At 33.8% G+C, this 22,666-nt stretch overlaps 1 protein-coding gene across 1 annotated transcript; it reads right to left on the reverse strand.

The window, feature by feature from the left end:
• Nucleotides 1–18,915: 18,915 nt before the first annotated feature.
• Nucleotides 18,916–22,454, reverse strand: LOC111389282 (receptor-like kinase TMK4). The gene is made up of 2 exons (XM_023014196.1): nucleotides 20,035–22,454; nucleotides 18,916–19,610 (listed from the first exon to the last, which is right to left on the reverse strand). The coding sequence occupies exons 1-2, from the start codon at nucleotides 22,301–22,303 to the stop codon at nucleotides 19,096–19,098; spliced, it is 2,784 nt and encodes a 927-aa protein (XP_022869964.1). The 5' UTR covers nucleotides 22,304–22,454; the 3' UTR covers nucleotides 18,916–19,095.
• Between the last annotated feature and the right edge of the window lie 212 nt (nucleotides 22,455–22,666).

Here is a 22,666-nt window from a genome sequence, read left to right on the forward strand (position 1 = left end):
CTACACAATACCACTGGCGGATCCAGCACCTGGCGAGCACCCGCGATCGCGAGTGCTGGATCCGCCGGCAGCCCATTTTTTTTGTTTGAGAATAGATGAATTTTTAGGTTATATTTCTGATTATCATTTTCCATTTAATCATTCCCTCTGGCCAAGTTGGTGAGTGTTGGTTTTTACTTCTTGCAGGTCCCTGGTTCGATTCTTCATCAATCAACTTTTTGTTCAATTTTTTTAGCTTTACAATTTTTACCAAAAATTAATGGAATGAGGAGGAGGGGATTCGAACCTGGAGCTATTGTTAAAATTATTAATGGTTTGACCATTATGCCGGTTGTTGAATTGTGATGACATATATAACAAATTTATATATATTAGATCTTAGCTTGTTTTAATGCAACAATACAAATTTGAACTCGTGCTCTTCTTTTGAATTATATAAAACTTGGCAACAATGTTATTTGATGAATATAGTTTATTGTTTTAACAAAATTATATATGTTGAATTTTAACAAAATAATTGTTATGTTTAAATTTTAGGTCTTGCTTAATTTCCATTTATTTTAAAATATATTTTTCTTTATTTTATTTTCAATCATATATTTTTCAATAAAATAATATTACACGAAATTCAAAGCTTTTACTTATTTTTAACCACATATTTTCCATCAAATCACTATTTTCCAAAATGCATTTTTTGCCAAAAAAAAAATTACATCCAACGAGCTTGTAATATTTTATTGGGCCGACGATTGGCCCTCAACGATCGCCTGTGCTGACTCAAAATTCTAGATCCATCACTGCACAATACACACCTTCAACGCTATATACAACATGCATCTTCAGCACAATTATGAAGAGCTACCTATTAATATCAATAGAGTTGGATATAGACGATAGCATCTCAGAGCATCTTTAATGCATTCTATAGATTGCCGTCTACATATCAAATGAGTTAAAAGATGTACAAGTTCTAAAATTCGGGTCTAGTGGATTGTATCTACAATCCAATATTAATGCCCGCCTATCTTTTATCTATCCTAAAATAAAAGTAACATGAAAAGGAAGAGAGAGAAAATCTTATGTTTAATTAACATAGTGTTTGAAAGTGTGTGTGAGAGAGAGAGGAAGAGAGAGAAAATCTTATGTTTAATTAAAACAGTGTTTAAGAGAGAGAGAGAGAGAGTAAAATAATTTGCTATGCAATTATGTCTAACAAAACCTTTGAAAGCAGACAAAGTTTTAGACTTTTTTTATATAATTTTCTTTGCTACATCAGCTTGATAGAGTCCACATTAGCTTGCATTGGAGATGATTTTTGCTACTACAATTTTTATTTTGTTATTGACGACAAATATTTTAACAATTCACGATTGTATAGAAATATTCTAAGCAAAATATTTTTAGAAAAGAAGGTTAGCGAAGAACAAAAAGGCAAATCTCAGAGTTTTGGTGATGAGATCAACAATTCTTCCTCTCTACCTTATTGTTTATCTTTAATCCCGGTGATATCATTTACAATTATGTTTATTCGTATTTGTAATTCGAACATGTGCTAAATTTGTGATTAGATGTCAAAATATATAGTTAGGATGATTTGATTTCTATTATATAGTTTTTACTTTCACTATACTCAATCTTATGTTTAGTTTTCATGATTACATTTGATTCATTCGAATGCTGATCAATGTTTGATTGATTTGAAAATCATCATGACAGCAAGAGGCGATTTTTACGTTTATCTCTTAATAACAGAAATCATAAATTTGGATAAGAGATAAATATATAGAGGGATGAATTCAGGAAGTAGAGTGAGTTAGGGCGATAATTGACCATTAACGGCTGTAATAACGAATCCACATTGAATTGAGCCTGAGACTTCTTTGTGCTATCAATGGCTAACAACCCCTGTGCTCGACTAGAAGAACTAAGTTGGGACTTTCGTTTAGGTCGATAAAATCGTTCTATTTGAAAATTATCGATCATCAATTGAATGAATAAATGCACAAATAAAATGATTGTCCAAAGAAACAAACCACAAATAAAAATCTCAGTGGACTATTTGCAGCCACAGTGAAATGAATGGGCACAGGAAAGCCGAAGAGGGATTGGAAAAATTCTTGACTATTTGTCTTAAAATAGAAATCCTGCAGGGCTCTCAATGAACATATCCTTTAGGCCCAAATTAGAAATTCAGGCCGTGCGACTGCTCGAAGGCCCCTCGAGCGGCCACTAATAAGTGTGTTTTTACACTTATTCGGTCCACAAAACATAACTAATTATTGATAAAATTGGTTGATTATGACTTCATTCTATGCAATTTCATGCTATAGGGCCATATTGATGGATATAAAGGGATTCATGAGAAAAGATTCAAAAAAAAGGAGCAAAATGAAAGAAAATAAAAGTTCAGGGACCAAAGTGAAATTATCCAAAATATGGTCCGAAGGACAAATCAAGGAAGTGAATGAGCTAAGTACCAATTTGGTGATATTATGAGATGATAGAAATTAAAGAAACAAGCGAAAATGGACTAAAGTTGAAGTTCGGGGATCAAGTTGCAAATAATTCATAGATGAGACGGGCAATGGAATGAAGATTCAAGAGTGTTAGAGGTCAATCGGATGAGGAAAGGAGTCAAAGAGGTGAAATATGGTCGAAGTATTATCAAGTATCAACTTTCAGGCGAAAAAGTTATGCTCGTGATTCTTAATCTCTACTTGAGATCCATTTTTAGCATAGTAAACATCAGAATTTGAGAAAGCCTATTTCTATCAAAATTGTATATCTTTGAGTTTTCTTGCCAATGCACTTTTAATTACTTCAATCAGAGATCAGAAGTGAAAGTTATGACCAAAATACTAAAATCTGTCCGGCGGAAAGAATGACATAACCATGTGGTCGCATGGTATAAACTTCTATGCGGTCGCACAGAGGCCTCCCGAGAATTTTTTTCTCAAATTTTTTTTTTTACTCTATGAGACAACATAGAAATGTACTATGCGGTCGCATAGATCAAGTTCGGGGGCCGATTCTGCAGTTTCCTTATACGACTGAAACTCTTTTGATAACCAATTTTCACACTATATAAATACCAAAAGACGTTCAGAAAGAGGCAGAATGTATTGGAGGCAGAAAAACACTTCTTGGAGAGGATTTTGAGCGCAAGAACGAAGATTAGCATGAAGAGCTTCAAGATTTCTTCAAGATTTCATAACCTGGTGATGTCTTTTATTCAAAACCTGATGTATTTTGTTATTTTAATTATGTTAGGCTAGATTCTCATGTGCTAGGAGATCAATGTACCATGTCATTTGATCTTTAATTTTCTAATTTTGCAATTTGACATTAAGACATAATATTATTGATTTGAATGACTATATGCAATTATTGTTTCCGCAATTAAGGGCTCGTAATTTTGTGAGTTTTATTCTTGCATTCGAAAGAATTGGAATAAGTTCGACATAATATAAATCATCGTAGGGTCCGATAGGGGATAGAAATATACCGCTATGCCCTATGTGAATCTTTAAGTGTTCATAAAATCACATGCATTTTTACATATGCACTTGTCATAGAAATAGATTCGATACATCTCGAGAGAGAGTATTGAATAGATTTAGGAATATTGATTCGTTATAATTAAAGTGTATTGTCACATTGTGAAACTAGGATTTTAAAGTGATAATTGCATGAAAAATCGTGATCCTAGTGTGTTTAATTTCTATTGATTACAATAAACGTTCGTTCTCAACATTTGATTTCATTCTAGAGTACTAAAAATATTTTTTTGCATATTTAATTTAATTCAATCATCAAAATTGCATACTTAGGGTTTTCTTTCCAAAATTAGGGTTTTAATTATGTTCACATTCACTTTAATAATTTAGTTTCGTTTAAAGCGACGATAGGTAAAATTGAACTAATCAATCTCTATGGGACGATATTCGGATTCATTCAATCCACTTTATTACTTGTTAACGAACCGTACACTTACGGTATTTTTAAATCGAAAGAAATAATTTCGCGAACAATCACCCAATATACAAACTCATTTTTTTCCTATAATGCGATTTATATATCATTCATTACATAAAAATATAGCGGATTCGTATTTGGAAAGTAGTTACGGAACTATTTAGAAGAGATTATCAAATAAGTTAGGGAGATTCGATGGTATGCATGAATATGTACAGGCATGATAAGAATCCTTGCCTTTCCTCGTATTTTCTCACCTAGAATAATTAATAGGACACATATAGATTTCTTTTTAATTATAGTCTAATCGATATTGTTAGTGTTGGGGCTGTGATGCCAGTCTTGGTCCAACAAATCTATTAGGCAATGATGATATTGGCTTTCGGCCCAGATACTATATATATATATATATATCCTAATTTGGTGTGACTTTCATTTTTCTTTCTCCTTTAGCCGATTTTGGAACTTGCTAGGTTCCTACTTTTCATCTGTTCTTCTTCTCTTAGTGAGTTGATCTTACTCTCTTTGTGAGATAAAATTTGTGTGTTTCTCTGTCTGAGTAAATTGAGATCTTTGTTGAGAGTCCAAAATATTGTCCATTGAAGCAACCCCATATTGGTTCTGTGTGAGGGTTTTGGTTCGAGTTAGGGCCTCTTATGATGATACAGAAAGGTACAAGGGTCTGAGCCTAAATCGATTACCATCTTTGATGTCCAGTGATAGATCGAGGCTATGATACCACTGTTATACAAAACTCTTTCAAGAAAATTACAAGATCTATCACTAGCAAAGTATAACAGTGGTATCAGAGCCTCGATCTTGTGATTTCTTACCTTCGATCGGGTTGTGGAACTTGGAAAATTAATTTCCTGTGTTCTGTCCCAAGATCAATTGCTATTCCGTGAAACCCTAGATCCGATTTTGGTTCGATCTGAGAGTTTTCTTACGGATCTGGTTGTCTTGAGAGAAAACCTGAAAGTCCTGGGTGATTACTTGGTTCGGTTGGTGGTTGGACCCCAAGGTGACTATAATCTTGGTTTGGATTGGCCCTTGGACCAAAAATACTGCTCGCTTTCTACTGCTGGATTGAGGGGCTCTAAACTGATCCCTTGTGTTTGGGTGGATTGGTGGTTAAATTTCCATGAACCACCCTCTGGTTTGCATTCGGTTATACCCATAGCATTGATCTGATTACTGTCTATCTTAACTGCTTACCTCACATTTATGATCACTTGATTAGTATAATTCTAATAATTCTTTGGGTCTGTGTGACTTGTTATTGAAGTATATTGTATTGTGCTTGGGATGCTCAAATTGAGCCTTGACCTGAGAACATGATTCTCACGGAATCCTGGGAGAATTTGATCATCTTATATAGTAATCTGTGATTAGTTTTCAGCTTACTTGATTTTGCATAGACTATATGTCTCTACTGTTTACATAATTGTGATATTCCTATCTTGCTGCATTATTATACTTCTGTGTTATTTGTGACTCTCTCAAATTTTGTGAAGATCAAAACACTTCTGTTGTTCAAGTTTGATTAGTTGTTAAGTTTTTTAAAATTTTTTAAAGTACTTTGTGTTATTTCGCATCTTTTTTTTAAAAATGACGAACACTTCTTTTGAACTTGATGTTTTTGATGGAAAATGGGACTTTCCCATTTGGCAACAAAAAATGAAAGGTCTTTTAGTTCAACAAAAAGTTGTTAAAGCAATAACACAAAAATATCCTGAAACTATGACAGATGATCAACAGCAAGAATCTGATGAACTTGCATATACTTCTATTAGTTTACATTTTTCTGATCAAGTGCTGCGAAAAGTTGGTAAGCATGATGATGCTAAAACATTGTGGAATAAATTAAAGAAACTTTATCTGGTCAAATCTTTACCTAATAAATTGTTTTTGTTGGAAAAATTTTTTTAGTGTTAAGATTGACCCCACTATGGACTTAGAAGATAGTCTTGACAACTTTAATAAGTTAGTACAAGACATAACAAATGCTGGTGATAAAGTTTCAAAAGAATACAAGGCTGTAGTCCTTTTAAATTCTATCCTTGAGATATATAAAGAAGTAAAAGCAACTATAAAATATGGGAGAGACACCCTTACACCTGATATAGTAATAAACTCCTTGAAGAGTAAAGATCTTGAACTTAGAATTGAAAGGAACAGTGTTGGACCGTGGACCAAAAAATCTATTTGTTAGAGGTAGGACCCCAACCAGATTTAATTCCACTTAGGAAGTTCAAAGTAGTCAGGGGACTACTCATAGGAGAAAGTTTAAGAGTAGGGGTAGATCTAAATCCAAAACCAGTAATAAAAAATGTTATGGGTATAGTAAAATAGGACATTTTATAAAAGACTGTTACAAAAAGAAAAATGAACAGAAATAAAAGGGGGTGGATGAAGGAAATGTTAGAACCTACTACTGTTGATGTTTATACTGTGACTAAACAAACTCCTGACCCTGATATTGCTAATATTGTTAAAGAAGGAAACTAGATTCAAGAATGGATTCTGGACCCTAGTTGTACCTTCCATATGACCTCTAGGAAAAATTGGCTGGCAGATTTTAAGAAATTAAATGGAGAAGAGGTAGTGATGGGAAAAAACATAGCCTGTAAAGTAGAGGGTATAGGAAAGGTTACATTGAAATTTGAAAATGGATATATCTATACTCTTGAAAGGGTTAAATATCTTCCTAAATTGAACAAGAATCTTATTTCAATAGGTAACCTAAATGATTTGGGCCTACAAGGTAAAATTGGTGATGGATTCTTAAAGATGATTAAGGGCTCACTTGTCATCTTTAAAGGAATAAAAAGAATTGGAATTTATGTAGTTATGGCCAGTATAATGAGTGAGGAAGTTGCTGAATCTTCCAATGTTGAACTTGATGCCACCTTAAAGTGGCATAAGAAATTAGCTCATGTAGGTGAGAAGGATCTACAGATCCTTGACAAAATGGGTGTGTTTGGTAGGGATTCCATATCTAAAGTGCCCTTTTGTGAAAATTGCACTTTAGGTAAGCAACATAGGCTGCATTTCAACACTGGAAAGCATAAGACCACCTCTATTTTAGAGTATATACATGCTGACCTGTGGGGGCCTTCATCCACTATCACTCAAGGAGGAAATAAATATTTTCTATCCTTGATTGATGACTGTTCTAGGAAAGTTTGGGTCTACCTAATGAAACATAAAATCAGAAACCCTAGAAAAGTTTAAAATTTGGAAGAACTTGATAGAAAATCAAACTGGGAAGAGAGTTAAAGTGCTTAGAACTGATAATGGTCTGGAATTCTGCAATAAGGAGTTTGATCAGCGCTGTAGTAATGCTGGAATTCATAAACATAGGACTGCACCTTATACTCCTCAGCAAAATGGAGTTGCTGAAAGAATAAACAGGACTTTATTGGATAAAGTAAGGTGTATGGTGTTCCCAAAGTCCTATGTGGTGAAGCTGTGATGACAACTTCATACATTGTGAATAGAACACCCTCAAGTGCTCTAGGTGATAAAACACCTGAAGAGCAATGGACTGGCCATGTCCCTGATTACTCACATTTAAGAATTTATGGGTGTGCAACCTATTCTCATCAGAGTGTTGGTAAGTTAGAACCTAGGGCCGTTAAATGTGTTTTCTTGGGCTATCCTGATGGGGTAAAGGGCTATAGACTGTGGAATAAGGAAACTAAGGGATTTAAAATAATCACAAGTAGAGATGTTATTTTTGATGAATCAAAAATGCCTTGTTTGAATGACTTTGCGTCAAATAGCCAATCTGAAAAACAAGAGAATAATAAGTCCAGATTGCAGGTGGAGGTTGATGCCCCATCTGAACCTGTTCTAGGTGAACAGGTGGAGGAAGAGGCAGAAAAATGCTTCATATCCTCATGAAAATGAAGAAGGTTTGCAAGAGAACATAGAAAATCAGCCTATAGAATTAGGTGATTATCAATTGTCTAGAGATAGGATAAGAAGGGAGATAAGAGAACCTATTAGGTATAGGGATTGCCTTTCACTTGCCGTTCTCTCTTATCAAGATCTTGTCTTTAAAGAATCTAAATCTTATGAAGAGGCTATAAACAGCCAGCAATCTGTAAACTGACAAGCTGCTATAAAAGATGAAATGGACTCCTTAATGAAAAATGAGACTTTGAACCTAGTTCCTAAGCCTACAAGTAAGTCCATAGTTGACTGTAAATGGATATTTACTGTTAAGGAGGGAAATGATGAGAAAATGCCTATAAGATTTAAGGCTAGACTTGTAGCTAAGGGGTTTACGCAAAAAAAAGGCATAGATTGTAATGAAATATTCTCCCCAGTAGTTAAATACACTACTATTAGAGTTATGCTTGCTCTTGTGACACATCATAATCTTGAACTCGCACAAATGGATGTAAAAACGATTTTCTTGCATGGTGACCTCGATTAAGTGATATAAATGGAACAACCACATGGTTTTGTTGATGAATCTAAACCTGAACATGTTTGCCTGTTAAAAAGATCATTGTACGGTTTAAAGCAATCTCCAAGACAATGGTATTTACGATTTGATAACTTCGTATCTACTGTTGATTTTACAAGAAGTAAATTTGATCATTGTCTTTACTTTAATTATGGTGAAGAAAATGAAATTATTGCTTTTATACTCTTGTATGTTGATGATATGTTATTGATAGAGCAGAACATGCATGTGGTTAATAACATTAAAGGATCTTTAGGAAGAGAATTTGAAATGAAAAACCTTGGCCATGCTAAAAGAATTTTGGTGATGGAAATAATCAAAAATTGGAGTAATAGAACATTGTGCCTAAAACAAACGGGTTACATTGAGAAAATGTTAGTTAGATTTGCAATGAATAATGCAAAATCTGTTACTCTCCCCTTAGCCAGCCATTTTAAACTAAGTAAGGACCAATGTCCAGTAAGTGAATCTGAGATTAAACAAATGGAAAAGATAACCTATGCTAATACAGTAGGATCAGTCATGTATACTATGGTTTGCACAAGGCCTAATGTGGCTCATTCCATTAGCACACTTAGCAGATTCATGGCTAACCCTGGACCTGAACATTGGGTTGCTTTAAAATGGTTATTGAGGTATTTGAAAGGTTCATCACACTTAGGCTTAGCTTTTAGTGCTTACAAGGAGGGTGTGGTTCTGGAGGGTTTTGTTGATTCTGACTTTGCTGGAAATAGGGACAACAAAAAATCAACCATTGCCTATGTGTTTACTTTGTGTGGAATTTGTATATGTTGGAAATCACAACTCCAACCAGTCGTAGTTTTATCTACAACTGAGACAGAATATGTGGCTGCTACTGAGGCAATTGAAGAAGCCTTGTGGCTTAAAGGATTACTTTCTGAAATAAAAGAATTGAGCAGCCCTGTTGTACTATATTCAGACAGTTAGAGTGCAATACACCTGTGTAAAATCCCAGTTTATCATGAAAGAACTAAACGCATTGATGTAAGATTGCATTTTATTAAAGATATTGTCTCTAAAGAAATTTTGTTCTTTGAAAAAATTGCTACTGAATTTAGTCCTGCAGACATTGGGACAAAGGTATTACCGTTAAACAAGTTTAAAACCTGTTTGCAAATATTAAATGTTGATACTGGGTAATTTCTGTGGTGTTTGCAAGTTGTATACTTGGTGCTTGCTGGCAATATTAGGAAGCTTTTGTGTTTCATTTTTTTTAATGAGTATTTGGAGAATGTATTTAACTAGCTTCTTGTATTACCACTGGCATCAAGGTAGAGAATTGTTGGGCTATGATGCCAGTCTTGGTCCAGCAAATCTATTAGGCAATGATGATATTGGCCTTCTGCCCAGATACTGCACTAATAACCTTGCCTAATAATTTCAACTGAGATGGCCCACTTACCACAACTCGAATTCAGCCCAATAGCGTGAGAGTTGCTCTGGACCATTGGATTAAGATTGAGATCTACGGCTGTTTTGTTTTACTATATATATCAGTTTTCTAACCCTAATTTGGTGTGACTTTCATTTCTCTTTCTCCTTCAGCCGATTTTGGAACATTCTGGGTTCCTGCTTTTCGTCTATTCTTTTTCTATTAGTGAGTTGATCTTACTCTCTTTGTGAGATAAAATCTGTGCATTTCTCTGTGTGAGTAAACAGAGATCTTTGTTGAGAGTCCAAAAATAATGTCCATTGAAGCAACCCTATATTGGTTCTGTGTAAGGGTTTTGGTTCGAGTTAGGGCCTCTTATGATGATACAGAAGGGTACAAGCGTCTAAGCCTAAATCGATTACCATCTTTGATGTCCAGTGATAGATCTGTAATGTTTTTAGCAAGTGTAATATCGATCTTGTAATTTTCTTGAAAGAGTTTTGAATAACAGTTAGGAATGAGTTGCAAAAGAGAGGCTCCTCTTTATAGAAGCCTGAACTAAGTACCCGTCTTTGAAAGGTTTGATTTGGTGAACCAAGAAGTTATGTGTGACTATCACCTTCCATGCTATGAGTTTTTTCAATACATGTCCCTGTCTAAACCTTTCGAAAATCCCCGAAGGGGGAGATAGTGATGGCCTGTTGCCATTCCTATCTAAATATGTAATTAAGTTTTAGTTTAAAAACTTCAAAATAAAGTTATAATTGATCTTCTTCTTTTTTGTACTTAATAATAACATTCCTTGTGGGACATTACACGACTCAATTACTTTATTACTTGTTCGATACATACACTTGTTATTCATAGAATGCCAATAGTCGTATAAATTTGATGGGAATCTTAGTTAATAAGAATGTAGTTTATCTAACCTCTATAGGAGTGATTAGGGATGACAATAGGACAGTGCTTAACGAAATAGGGTTGTTGAATGGTTATTACCATTCCTGTGGAGTTGGGGAAATTTGGGAAGTGGGGGCACGGACTCGATGGGAATGGGACAGGAATTAAAAAAATCTTCATTTACCATTCACTATATTAATTATTATTTTTTAAATACTATTTAAATTAAAAAAAAAGATTCAAGGCAGGGACCATGTTCTTCGTTCCTTTGGTATTCAAGGCAGGATCAGCTTGAATGTAGGACCGACCGGTGGAGGGAAGAGACTCTCACCATCCTTAAATGATATTGATAATAAACGTTGTATTGTATAACCAACCTCCTTTGAACTATTATACTTGATTAGAGGTGGCTAGAAAAACCTTTTCTAGAGAAGAATATGGGCCTACTAAGGCCCTGGAATCAAATTGATACCATGCTTAGTTTTTTCAAAAACACGGTAAATTAGTGAGACAATCCATGACCAATGCTTGCTTACAGGTGCTAAATATGGGGTGGTCTATGCGGTGAAAATGGGATTTCCCAACCATTGGTGCAAGCTATTGTTGGAATGTATTTCTACTTCTTTATTTGCTTTCAATCTTAATGGGGAGCCAAGGGCCATGTGGTCCCAAGCCCAGAGTTGAGACGAGGACGTCATCTGTCGCCATACCTGTGTGTGGAAGCATTAAACGAGAATGACTAGAAAGGCAAAAATTAATGGTCAGATTGCTGGGAAGAGATGCTCATGTGGGGGACTTGCCTAAGCCACATTTCCTTGGATTTTGCCACTTTGACAGAAAAATTGTAACAAATAGAATGACATAATCCCAATTGGCAACAAATGATTTGATGAAAAAATTAATTGTGCTTAAAATAGTCCAATAATGACAGCTCCACGTTTGAGTGAAATGCTGGTCTAGCTCTCTGCTCCATTTTTCACCCCCAATGCTTAAGCGCCAAAGCTAACGGCAGCTAGCAAAATTGCAGCAACTTTTTCTCTACCAAAACTCCAAAAGCAAGTTTTCAATTTTTTTAAAATCATTTTGCCAATCAAACTTTCTACCCCTAATGAACTTTGATCTCGTTTTCAACCGACCTTCCAGACCAAGAAAACCCTTGTTCCTTTTATCAATTAACCAACCCAATCCTAATTCCAATAGGAATTTGGGTCATACTCTAATAATGCTAATTGATCAAAGATTTTGTCTAACACTGTAAAACATATAACTGGGATTTTCTATGTTCTTTCAATGAAACATGGGTTCCTTTACTAACTTTCAGGACACCACCTTCAACAATTTATTTGTATCTTTTCCAATCAAGAGTACTCAAGAAGATAAGATTCTCTTCAAATTTGGAAAGTGTCTCGCTACATCAAGTGATTTAACTGTCCTATCAAACATCTTTATTCTATCCCTGCCAATACTAGCTATCTTACAAGGTGCATTATTTCCTATTACCATAACACCTTTTGAAACTATTCCATATCTTGAAAATAAATTTTGATGGAGACACCTATTGAAAGTGCAAGGTACATCAAGAATTCAATTCTCGTTAGATTTGAAGTCTTAGTTAGAAATAAATTAAAGTTATTCATTACTGTGATAATTTTCTACAACTCAAGCTTCCCCTAAAGTTTTTGATTGCTGATTTGCAGCCAATTTTTATTCATTCTGCAATTTATTAAGTCCTTAATTAATTTTACAAAATTTGTAGTTAGACTTTAATTTGTTCCTTGCACAACCACCTTCAACAACGAGACCATCTCCATAAACCTCTGAATCAATAAAATGCCTTATCTCCTTTCTTTTAATATAGAGCATCATAGATTTCTTCAATGGCGAGAACATCACGATTATATAAGATCATGTCTCTAAAAGATATATATGAAGCGGCCAACGAACACAACAAAATCAAACCCAATTCTTCTTCATCATGTTTAACCTCCAAGGTTTTAAATTAGCGACTTCTTTTAAAATAGCTAAGTGATAGCAAGGGATGTACCTTTTGTCATTATAATGAAATATAGACGATACTTCAAATATAATTTGCTAGTTAAACTCTTTTTCATACATAATTGCTCCAATTTCAATCATAATGCATCATCTGACTTCTTCTTCAAAACTTCATGAAAAATATTATTTGAAAGATGAAGATGTATATGAGATAGGACCTTTAGTTCCCTCCGTTATTTCTCCTCCGACATCTAAGTTGTGGACATTTTGTCAAACCAACAACGCATCCTCTAATCTATCTGAACAAGTACTACTATCATCTTTATCTCCGACAACGAATATCTTGTACTTCGATTTAAATAAAATATCATACTTCATGGTTGTCATCACAAAAATCAAGCTAAGCTCTTAACTTGATCAAAACAAGTTAATAATTAAATTAAGGAAAGTTTAATATGGTAAAAATAATATAAAATATGTTTAATATAGTCAATAATCAAATTAAAGAAAGTTTTAATTTGTTAAAGAAACGTTTCATTCTTTTAATTATTTGATCAATCAAACCAATCCAATAATATATGTTCTTGTATATGCAGTTATAAAGTAGGTTAATATTGTATCTCGTTTAGGGTTTGGAAACCCTAAAAAATCGCAGCCAATAATTTGTTAGCCCGTGGCACCCAATCAATCCTAACTGACTGACTATTACATTATTTGGACTGCATCAGTTGGACAATTTTCTTTGGCACGTGTTTTGGCATTTCAAAATAATTCTAATTTAAGCAAGCTAATAAATAAGCAATAAGTAAAAATATAAAAATATATCTTACTTACATTAAACTAGTCCAAGTTACTTTTGTCCAGATAATATTGTCTTGGAAAAAGATTTAGACTATTCAAAAGTTATATTTAGCCTCTATTTAATATCCATTACTTTAATTTAATTTATTTCTCATATTTAATTTTAACCACACATTCACATAATAAATATTCGACACAAATCCAAATTTTTTTCTTATTTTTAAACCACACATTTTTTAAATAATACTATTCAAAACAATGTTTTTTTAATTTTAAGGATGTCAAACATGGACTTAGTTCTAGTTTTGTTTGTGCCACCCGTAGATTAAGTCTACAATTGGAACTAACAATAGATGATTATAAAAATGTTTATTGACAAAGTCATATCATTTAATGACGTGGAGTAATAAAAGTAATGATATTTAACACTATTAGTATTAAAACATAAGTAGCACTAATCTTACATTAAATGAGATGTATAATTAAATTAATAACTTAATGCTATATTTTTATCACCTAAAGCCATCTACATGGGCGTGGTAGTATCAGCGGTGCTAAATGATATTATTCTTTATATAAAAACAGGGGCGGACCCAAGGGGGATCCCATAGGGTCACTTGACCCTCTAATTTTTTCAATTTTTTTTTTGGGTCTTAGTTTTTGGGCTCGCTATGAAATATTAAATGAAATTGAAATATTACATTTATAATATCATTTTAAAGTACTCGCTGCCTAACATTTCATGTCGTTAATAGTGTGCGAAATGACCAATCGTAGTAAATGTTACGACGCATCAAATTAGGTCGTTCCAAACTAATAGTTCGAAAATTTCGATAACAAGTTAATGTTAAAAAGTTCTTGGACGATTATATGCTAGCCGTATCCATAAATCTTTTATATCCTCTCGAAACTCATTTCAAGAACTATATTATAAATATATCGAATGATCTAAATGAATATCAAAACTAGTTAAACGTACGTCAAATGTGTATGCTAAAAAGAGACGTACAACTCGCCTTTTTTGGAAAAAAAAATCATTTATTTTATTAATATTTATTATTTTTGCTCGAAATTTTTTTAATATAATTTACATCATTTTATTAGGAAATTTTATATATGGTATGACGTCAAAATTTATTTATTTATTGGACGTAAAAATTCTAAATAAATTTTTTATTACTTCATAGGGATTATAAATTGTTATACAATTTTTTCATCTTGATTATTACCTAAAAAAATTTACATATAAAAAAAAATTCAATCATTTTTAGGATTTTTTAAATTATTGTTACATTTTTCCTCTCAATCAATTAATTTTTTTCAAATAACGTCAAAAATTTTATTAGGAAATCTATTAGATTATTTTAAAAAAAATTATTTGATTAAGAGGAAAAAATAACAAATAAAAAAAATCCTAAAAGTAATCGATTTTTTTATATATAAATTTTTTTTAGATGTAAAAATAATCAAAATGAAAAAGTAGTATAATAGTTCATAACTCATATAAAGTAATAAAAAAAATTTCGTCACTGTTTTTAAAAGTCCGTCCCTATATAAAAATAATGATATTAAGCACAATTGGTGTTAAAATAGTAGTTTAAGTGACACTTATGTGACATTAAAGGAGATGTATAATTAAATGAATCAATTAATTCTACTTTTCATTGAATATGTCACCTCACGCCCTAATATAAAAGTAAAACAAAAAATTTCGTCACTGTTTTTAAAAGTTTGATTGTGACCCCCAATATAAAATGTCTGCGTTCGTCCCTATATAAAAATAATGATATTAAGCACAATTGGTGTTAAAATAGTAGTCTAAGTGACACTAATATGACATTGAAGGAGATATATAATTAAATGAATAATTTAATTCTACTTTTCATTGAAAATGTCACCTAACACCATCTACACTAGTGTTGTAGCACCAATGATATTAAATAGCATTATTCTTTGAGCAAACTTGATTTGATAAATGATTTTTTGTCAACTCATAGAAAGTAAATAAGGATGTAAAAAATAACTTTATCTAGGAGAATATTTCAATATAATTGAAATTTTTTTGAGATCTAGCCACCTGTCCTTCCAATTTAAAGTTAAATTATATTTAAAAATTTTGGATATCTAAATCCACCTAAGCCTTGGTCAACAAAAATAAAATATCTATTTAACCGACCAATGATTATAATAACTTTATAAAAATATTAGTTTTCAAATAAAATTCAGGTCTTGAATAATTATTATTTGACACAATAATGAGAGTTACACTTTCTGTTCAATGATTAAGAATATACTTTAACAAAGATGTGACAACGTCTAAAATTGCAATCAATAATCATTTTACCTTTTAATAAAAAGAAAATTTAAAATTTTAGTATATTAATTGGTGTTCTTAACTACTCCACATGTCATATTATTTTAGCAGCAAATGCTTTATGATTGTGTACTACTACATACAGCTGCATTGTACAAAAATAAGTAATGCAAAAACTAAAAATCCTCCATTTGATAAAATTTATAAATAATATATAAATTTGTAAAGCATTATCCACGATAAGTTCTAATGGAAAGAGAAAAATGAAAGAAGGATGGAATCACATATATTCAACAAAAAAAAAGTGCTTTACTCGTTAGTGATTGAGTTCTTTTTTCTACATAACTTTCCGTTGGAAACAACCGATAAAAGTGTACGATCTTGATGGAGCTAAATTGTCTGGAAATGAACAATTTCTTCTTAATCAAAATTGTATTAGTTATTCGGTGTATCTTTAACTATATTTCCCAAACTAAAGAAATTATTGAAAATCTTTGTTCGATTTTCACATTACCATCCTAGAAACAAGTACCGAGTCATTTTTTTTTCTTTTAACCGGCAGTCCAAGTCGAGAAGTATTTTTATGAAGTTAAATATGTGAAAGTCACGTGATGATTTAAAAATAATTTGAATTTTTTTTGTCATTGAAGATTTACAATCTGATTTACTTCAGATTATCAGTGTCAATAATTGACGATTACTCAATTCAAATAATTTCGAATTTACCTCAAATGAAAAATGGAAAGAAAAACCTTGATTCAGAAATCATTCTATTGTTTTTGAATCCAAAAGAATAAGGTTTTTGGCTTGGTCAATAGGTTGGTTGGCGAGAATCGTAGCTTAATTATGATTGAAAATAAAGGTTGGTGGCCAACAAATTACTGGACAGTGGTAGGCTAAGGGAAAGAGAGAGAAAATAGTTAATTGGAAAACTATTATGGCAATCTTACTTGCAACATCAAGTGAAAACAACATTGAATATATCCATTGCCGACCACTGAAAGACAATGTTATCTTGACGTAAATTCTCATTGAAATCAAGATTTTCTTTTTTGAGTCCAATTTTTTAATAAATCGCAACGACCCCACATCTAAAGAGATGCAACATATAAAATAGAATATCGTATATATATTTTTTTCTTTACATGTCAAAAATCTTGATACCTTTCTTAAACTGTCATTACCCTTCCTATTAAATTAACTACTTTTGGTTACCCTACGTATCCGAAGCAATAATTCTTAACAAAACAGCCTTAAATTTGGAGGAACATGGGCCCACAACACAAGTGTTCCTCAATAATGTAGGGTCAATTTTTCTTCCCCAACATGCCTTTTGTGAATACTTTTTGCCTAATCAGTAACCACCATGTGAGTGAGAGATGACTTCAACATTTATAAACCCCACAAAAAAATAAAATAAAATAAATATAATTGTAGCTCGGGTCTCTAACTTGTCGAAAATGTAGTAAGTAGGTCTCAAACCTAATATACTAGCAACTCGGTTGCCGACAATCGCTTTTTTAATATTTGAGTCCTTAGTCGACAATATTTATTCTTGCGATTTTATAATTTATAACTCTTTTTTTTGTCTAAAATATGAATTTACTTTTAAGTTTAGTTAAACAAAAAATAAATAAACTAACGAAGAGAAAAAATAGATCCCACCCAGTCTCCCATTGTCATCCCCGATTCCCAATTAAAAATTTACCCTTTTATATTTATATTTTTCTCTTTAACAAAAGATAAGAGTAAAATTGTCTTCTTAATACAAATTGGAGTTTTTAATTGTCTATTAAGGGCTTGAGTGCAACAAATATAAAATGTTGGTGATTAATAGGTTGAAGACCTATTTGCTATATTTCAATACGTTTGGACCCCTACTGAAAATTTCCCATATCTAATTAAAGAAATTTACTGAAAATAAACCAAAAAATATATTTTTCCAGCTTAGCCAGCTTGGTTACAGCAAGTATATTTAAGTTTGCGAACATTTTTTTGTCCTCATTTATCCTTTTCTAGCTGGCATAAAAGGAGGAAATATCACATTTCTGTTGGCCAAGAAATAAGAGTCCGTTTGATTGCAAATGTGAAATTTTGGTGGAAAGAAAATGAATTTCAGAGAATTGAATTGATAGGAAATTATTTTCCTGGAAATTGTAAATTATTGTGTTTGATTGATATAATTTTCCACGTGAAAAATGTTTAAATTAAAGTATTTTTTTATGTCTGTTTGACTTTGTTTTACATAAAAATTGTCAATTAAAGGGATAGAATTTACTGGTATTAGGGATGAAATTTGTTTCCATTGCCAAAACAAAACAAAACAAAAAAAACAAAACAAAACAAAAAAATTTCAAGAAAATCATCTATCTTTTTATGTTCGTTTGGCTTTATTTTACATAAAAATTGTCAATTAAAGGAAAATAAATATATTTTTTTACAATAATTCTTAGAATTTGTATTAATTGCCAACCAAAAAAAAAATTCAAAAAAAATTGAAAAAACGCTACAGTAACCTAGAGTTGGTGGAATTGGACTGATGTGGCACAAAACATGGAAATGCAATTCTAGGCCATTAAAATACTATCAAACACTATTAAATTGGAAGGTGAAATTCCAATTCCATTTTCCATAAAATTCCACCTCCAATCAAACACTACCTAAGTATTTTCTATGGAGGTATTGTGTTAGAATTTCAATTATTAAAGGCAATTTGCATATTTAGCATCCGTTTGGCCCCATTTTCTAGAAATAATATTTTTTCTAAAAAATAAGTGATTGAAAAAAAAAGTAAAAATTTTCGATTTACATGTAATATTATTTTATGAAAGATTGTGTAATTGAAAATAAAAGAGAAGAAAATAAAATATGATTTAACGGAGGCTTATTAGAATGTCCATTGCATCTATTAATTCCTATCCCGTAATTACAACAACAACAATAATAACAAAACGCAATTTGGGTCAAAATCATTTTTCAGTACTATCCACTTATTTACCATTCATTTCTATATATTTATAATTTAAACAGTTTATGAAAACATTAAATGAATCAAACAACTGTCTCCCAACTCAAATTTGTTATATTAATTTATCAGCGAAAGAATATAAGTACAAATAGAGTGGGAAAAGAAAAAATTAAATACAATCTTCAACAATCAAGAAAGACTCGACCGTGTGAGACGTTACGTTTTGGTGTACCAGTTTCGATACGATGTGATCCAAATTTGTTTTTGAAGGATCATCTACAGTCCGTTGAACTAAAAGAATCTGCGAACCCTGAAGGTTTCGAGGGAATGCTCGACTGCGTATGGCTGTAAGAGAAATCGTCAAACATTCTCGACGTGCCTTCATCAGCTTGCCATCTCTGAAGGGCTTGAGGAAGACTCATGTGTTGATCAATGCCATAACCTTCCTCTTCTTCATGCTTAGATGGTTTCCATTCCTCGACTAGAGGTCCCAGGATATTGACCGCATGTCCCATGTCGGGTCTCTGGAATGGCTCGCGGGCTGTGCAATGACCTGCCAACTCAGCAACTTTGCATATACTCTCGTAAGTTTCGTCATCAGGATCAAGAATCGAGTCAATGGCCTTTCGAAGGTTGTCTTTGTTGATAAGGACTCTACGGAACCATGTGACCAGATGAGACCTCTCATCTGGCATTGTCTCATCAAGTGCTCTTCTACCTGTGATTATCTCCATTAAAACAACTCCAAATGCATAGACATCAACTTTTGTTGTCACTCTTCCTGTGGCTGTTGGAAACATAGAAAATGGAAGCCGTGAGATTCGTATTCATTCGCTAATCGCTACAAAGACGAGAACTAAAATTGATTCAATCAAGCTTTTTCAAATGCCGAGGATCAAATTCATACTTGACCATCCATGGATCCACAATGCTCTAAATCTCAATACAGGATTAAAACATAAGCTAATAATCTCAATCGTATTTACATCAAGGTGGAAAAAAAGACACCAGTGTAATAATTTCAAGATCGAAACTACCAAAGCATAACCGAAGAACAGATCAGCAAAACAAAATTGCACTACTCAATTGTAATTTTCTATGTTGTCATTATGCATCAAAGAACTAGTCCATTTAGGGATTTTATGCATGATTTGCAGCTACGTTAGTAAATATAATTTCATCGGATAATGTCACATATCGGCAATACTCACCAGCATACTCAGGTGCAAGATACCCGAATGTTCCGGCCAACCGTGTCTCTACGGAATACTTTCCATCAGGTGCATTTCTTACCAATCCAAAATCTGCAACCTTCGCCCTCATGTCGTCTGAAAGAAGTATGTTTGATGGTTTCAAATCTCTATGGATGAAACTTTGTTGGGCCAAGCTGTGAAGATACTCGACTCCCCTAGCCACATCCAACGCTATTGTAACCCTCTGTTTCCAAGTGAGAGGCTGATAGCCACGTTCCTGCCATTCAAACAAATGCTGAGCTAAAGTTCCCCTTGGCATGTACTCGTATACCAAAAGCCTCTCGTTTCCATTAATACAGTATCCAAGAAGGGCAACCAAATGCCGGTGCCTAACTTTAGTAAGCACTGCAATTTCTGCTTGGAACTCATTCATTCCTTTTGTTCCCATTGCTCCAGATTCCATTCTCTTTACAGCAATTCTAGTACCATCATTAAATTCACCCTTGTAAACTACTCCAAATCCTCCTCTACCCAATATATTCTCTTCACTGAAATTGTTGGTCACTTGTCGAAGAAGTTCCATTGAAATAGCAACATTTCCACCTTCAAATATAGGAATTTCACGATGATCACCACTGCTCTGGCTCTGTAACTCATTTCTGGCTTCAGCGTATCCATTCACTTCATTTGTCAGGTTAGTCTTAGCCATTTCCATGCTTTGCTTAGGGCCCTCATCAACCCTTTCAACTCCCTTTTGTCGTCGCCGCCTGACATAGCATTTATAAAATACAAACAATAAAACTCCAATGAATGCCACAACAGCTATAACCAGACCAGCAACCATACCAGCCGAAACAGAGGACCCTTTTGAAGACCCCGTTGGGCTTCCACTTTGGGAGCCGGAACCTAGTCCAGACCCTGGCGCTCCACCACTTCCTCCACCGCCACTACTCACATTTTTCCCAAGTAACAAATTACCAGAATAATTAGACTTGAGACTAGCAGGAAACAATGGGATAGGCCCAGACAAATTATTATTAGACAAATCAAGATTCTGAAGCTGAGGCAAAGCAGTCAAAGCACTTGGGATTGAACCAGTGAGATCATTATCATTCAAAATTAAACTCCTCAGAGAAGTAAGATTCGCAAAGGCGGGCGAAATTGTACCTGAAAAGCCCTGCTTTCCCATGTTCACTGTGGTCACATTTTTCCCCTGCGAATCGCAAGTAATGAACCTCCAATCATTGCAAGCATCATTGCCTTTCCAAGCATCGGCCAAAGACATTGGATACCCAAAACCACCAGCAACATCAAGAAGTGCAGTGACTTGTGGATCACAGGGGCCTGGAGCATCCTTACAAAAGCTATTAGTACTCCTAATTGTAACCTGAACCGAGCTCGAAAACTGAGGATAAGGTCCTTGCAACTTATTATTCTGTAAACTAATGTTAACAAGCTTAGGGAGACTCATCAAAGAAGGTGGCACCATCCCCGTAAACTGATTATCCCTCAGCTGCAAATCAAACAGATTCGTACAATTCGACAAATCTGGAATCGGCCCCGAAAATGCATTAGCATGTAACCAAACCTGGGAAGCTTGAGTCATGGAGGATAAAACACTAATTCTCCCAGACAACCCTTGCTCTTGATTGTTCAACCACAAATTCAGTATCTCAGAGCTACCCAAAGATCCCGGCAAAGATCCATTCAAATTATTGTAAGACAAGCTCAAATTCTGGAGACTAGGAAACGAATCAAATATATCCGGGATCACCCCAGTAATACTCGCATTACTAGCAGAAAAAGTGGCAAGACTTGTACTTTCAGTTAAATACAACGGGATTTGCCATGGATTGAGGTGGATATTCTCACTTATACTAAATGTCCGAAGATTTGTACAGCCTAGAAGGAAACTTTGTGGGATGGTAGTGAAATCATTAAAGTCAAGGAAGATTTGCTCAAGAGAAGACATATTGGCAAAGGAAGGCAATGTACCCCTTAAAGAGTTCTTTTGTACAGCAAGAGTTTTGAGATGGGAGAGCTGGTTGAGTTCAGTTGGGAGGGTGCCGGAGAGAGACTGGGAGTTGATATCTATGGAGGTGACAAAGGAGTTGGTGCTATCACAGTTGACACCAGACCAGGTGCAGAAGCTTGTGGTGGCTGACCAGCCGGAGGGCGTGGGGGAGAGGGAGGAGAGGAGCTTGGACATGGCGGCGGAGTCATCGGCCGAGGAAACGGAAAGAAGACAGATGAGGAGGAGGTGTAAGAAGCGGTGGCGCGTGGCCATTTGTAATGGGGGATTTTTGAATGTGGGGTGTTGGGGGCAGTGTAGTGTGTGTACGAGGGAAAGTAGGGGCAGTATGTGTTAGGGTTGAGTATTTCTTGTAGCTGATTTTTTATTTCGGATATGTTACGTGTACGCTATTCGGTGTTCTGCATTAATTGGATGTGACCCCCTACGCATGTGAGAGGAGTGCTTGTTCTCTTCTTTCGTAGAGGAAAGGAAAGAATGGAGTTTTTTTTTTTTTTCGCCCTTTTTTGAGATATTCTTTAGGGCTATGTGAATAGTAGCTCGGTTCACAGCACACTCACATCAGAGTGTAGGGGAATCGCGCCATTTTTTAATTGGTGCAGGCTCCATCGATCTATA

The sequence above is a fragment of the Olea europaea genome, unplaced genomic scaffold, assembly GCF_002742605.1.
Source record: "Olea europaea var. sylvestris unplaced genomic scaffold, O_europaea_v1 scaffold574, whole genome shotgun sequence".
NCBI classification, from domain to species: Eukaryota; Viridiplantae; Streptophyta; class Magnoliopsida; order Lamiales; family Oleaceae; genus Olea; species Olea europaea.

What these genes read in the sequence shown, in the direction of transcription:
- LOC111389282 (XM_023014196.1), bottom strand. Translation starts at nt 22,303, where the DNA reads ATGGCCACGCGCCACCGCTTCTTACACCTCCTCCTCATCTGTCTTCTT. An exon ending in TCTTGCACCTGAGTATGCTG is followed by an intron (nt 19,611 to 20,034) that starts GTGAGTATTGCC and finishes TGTTTCCAACAG; the next exon opens with CCACAGGAAGAGTGACAACA.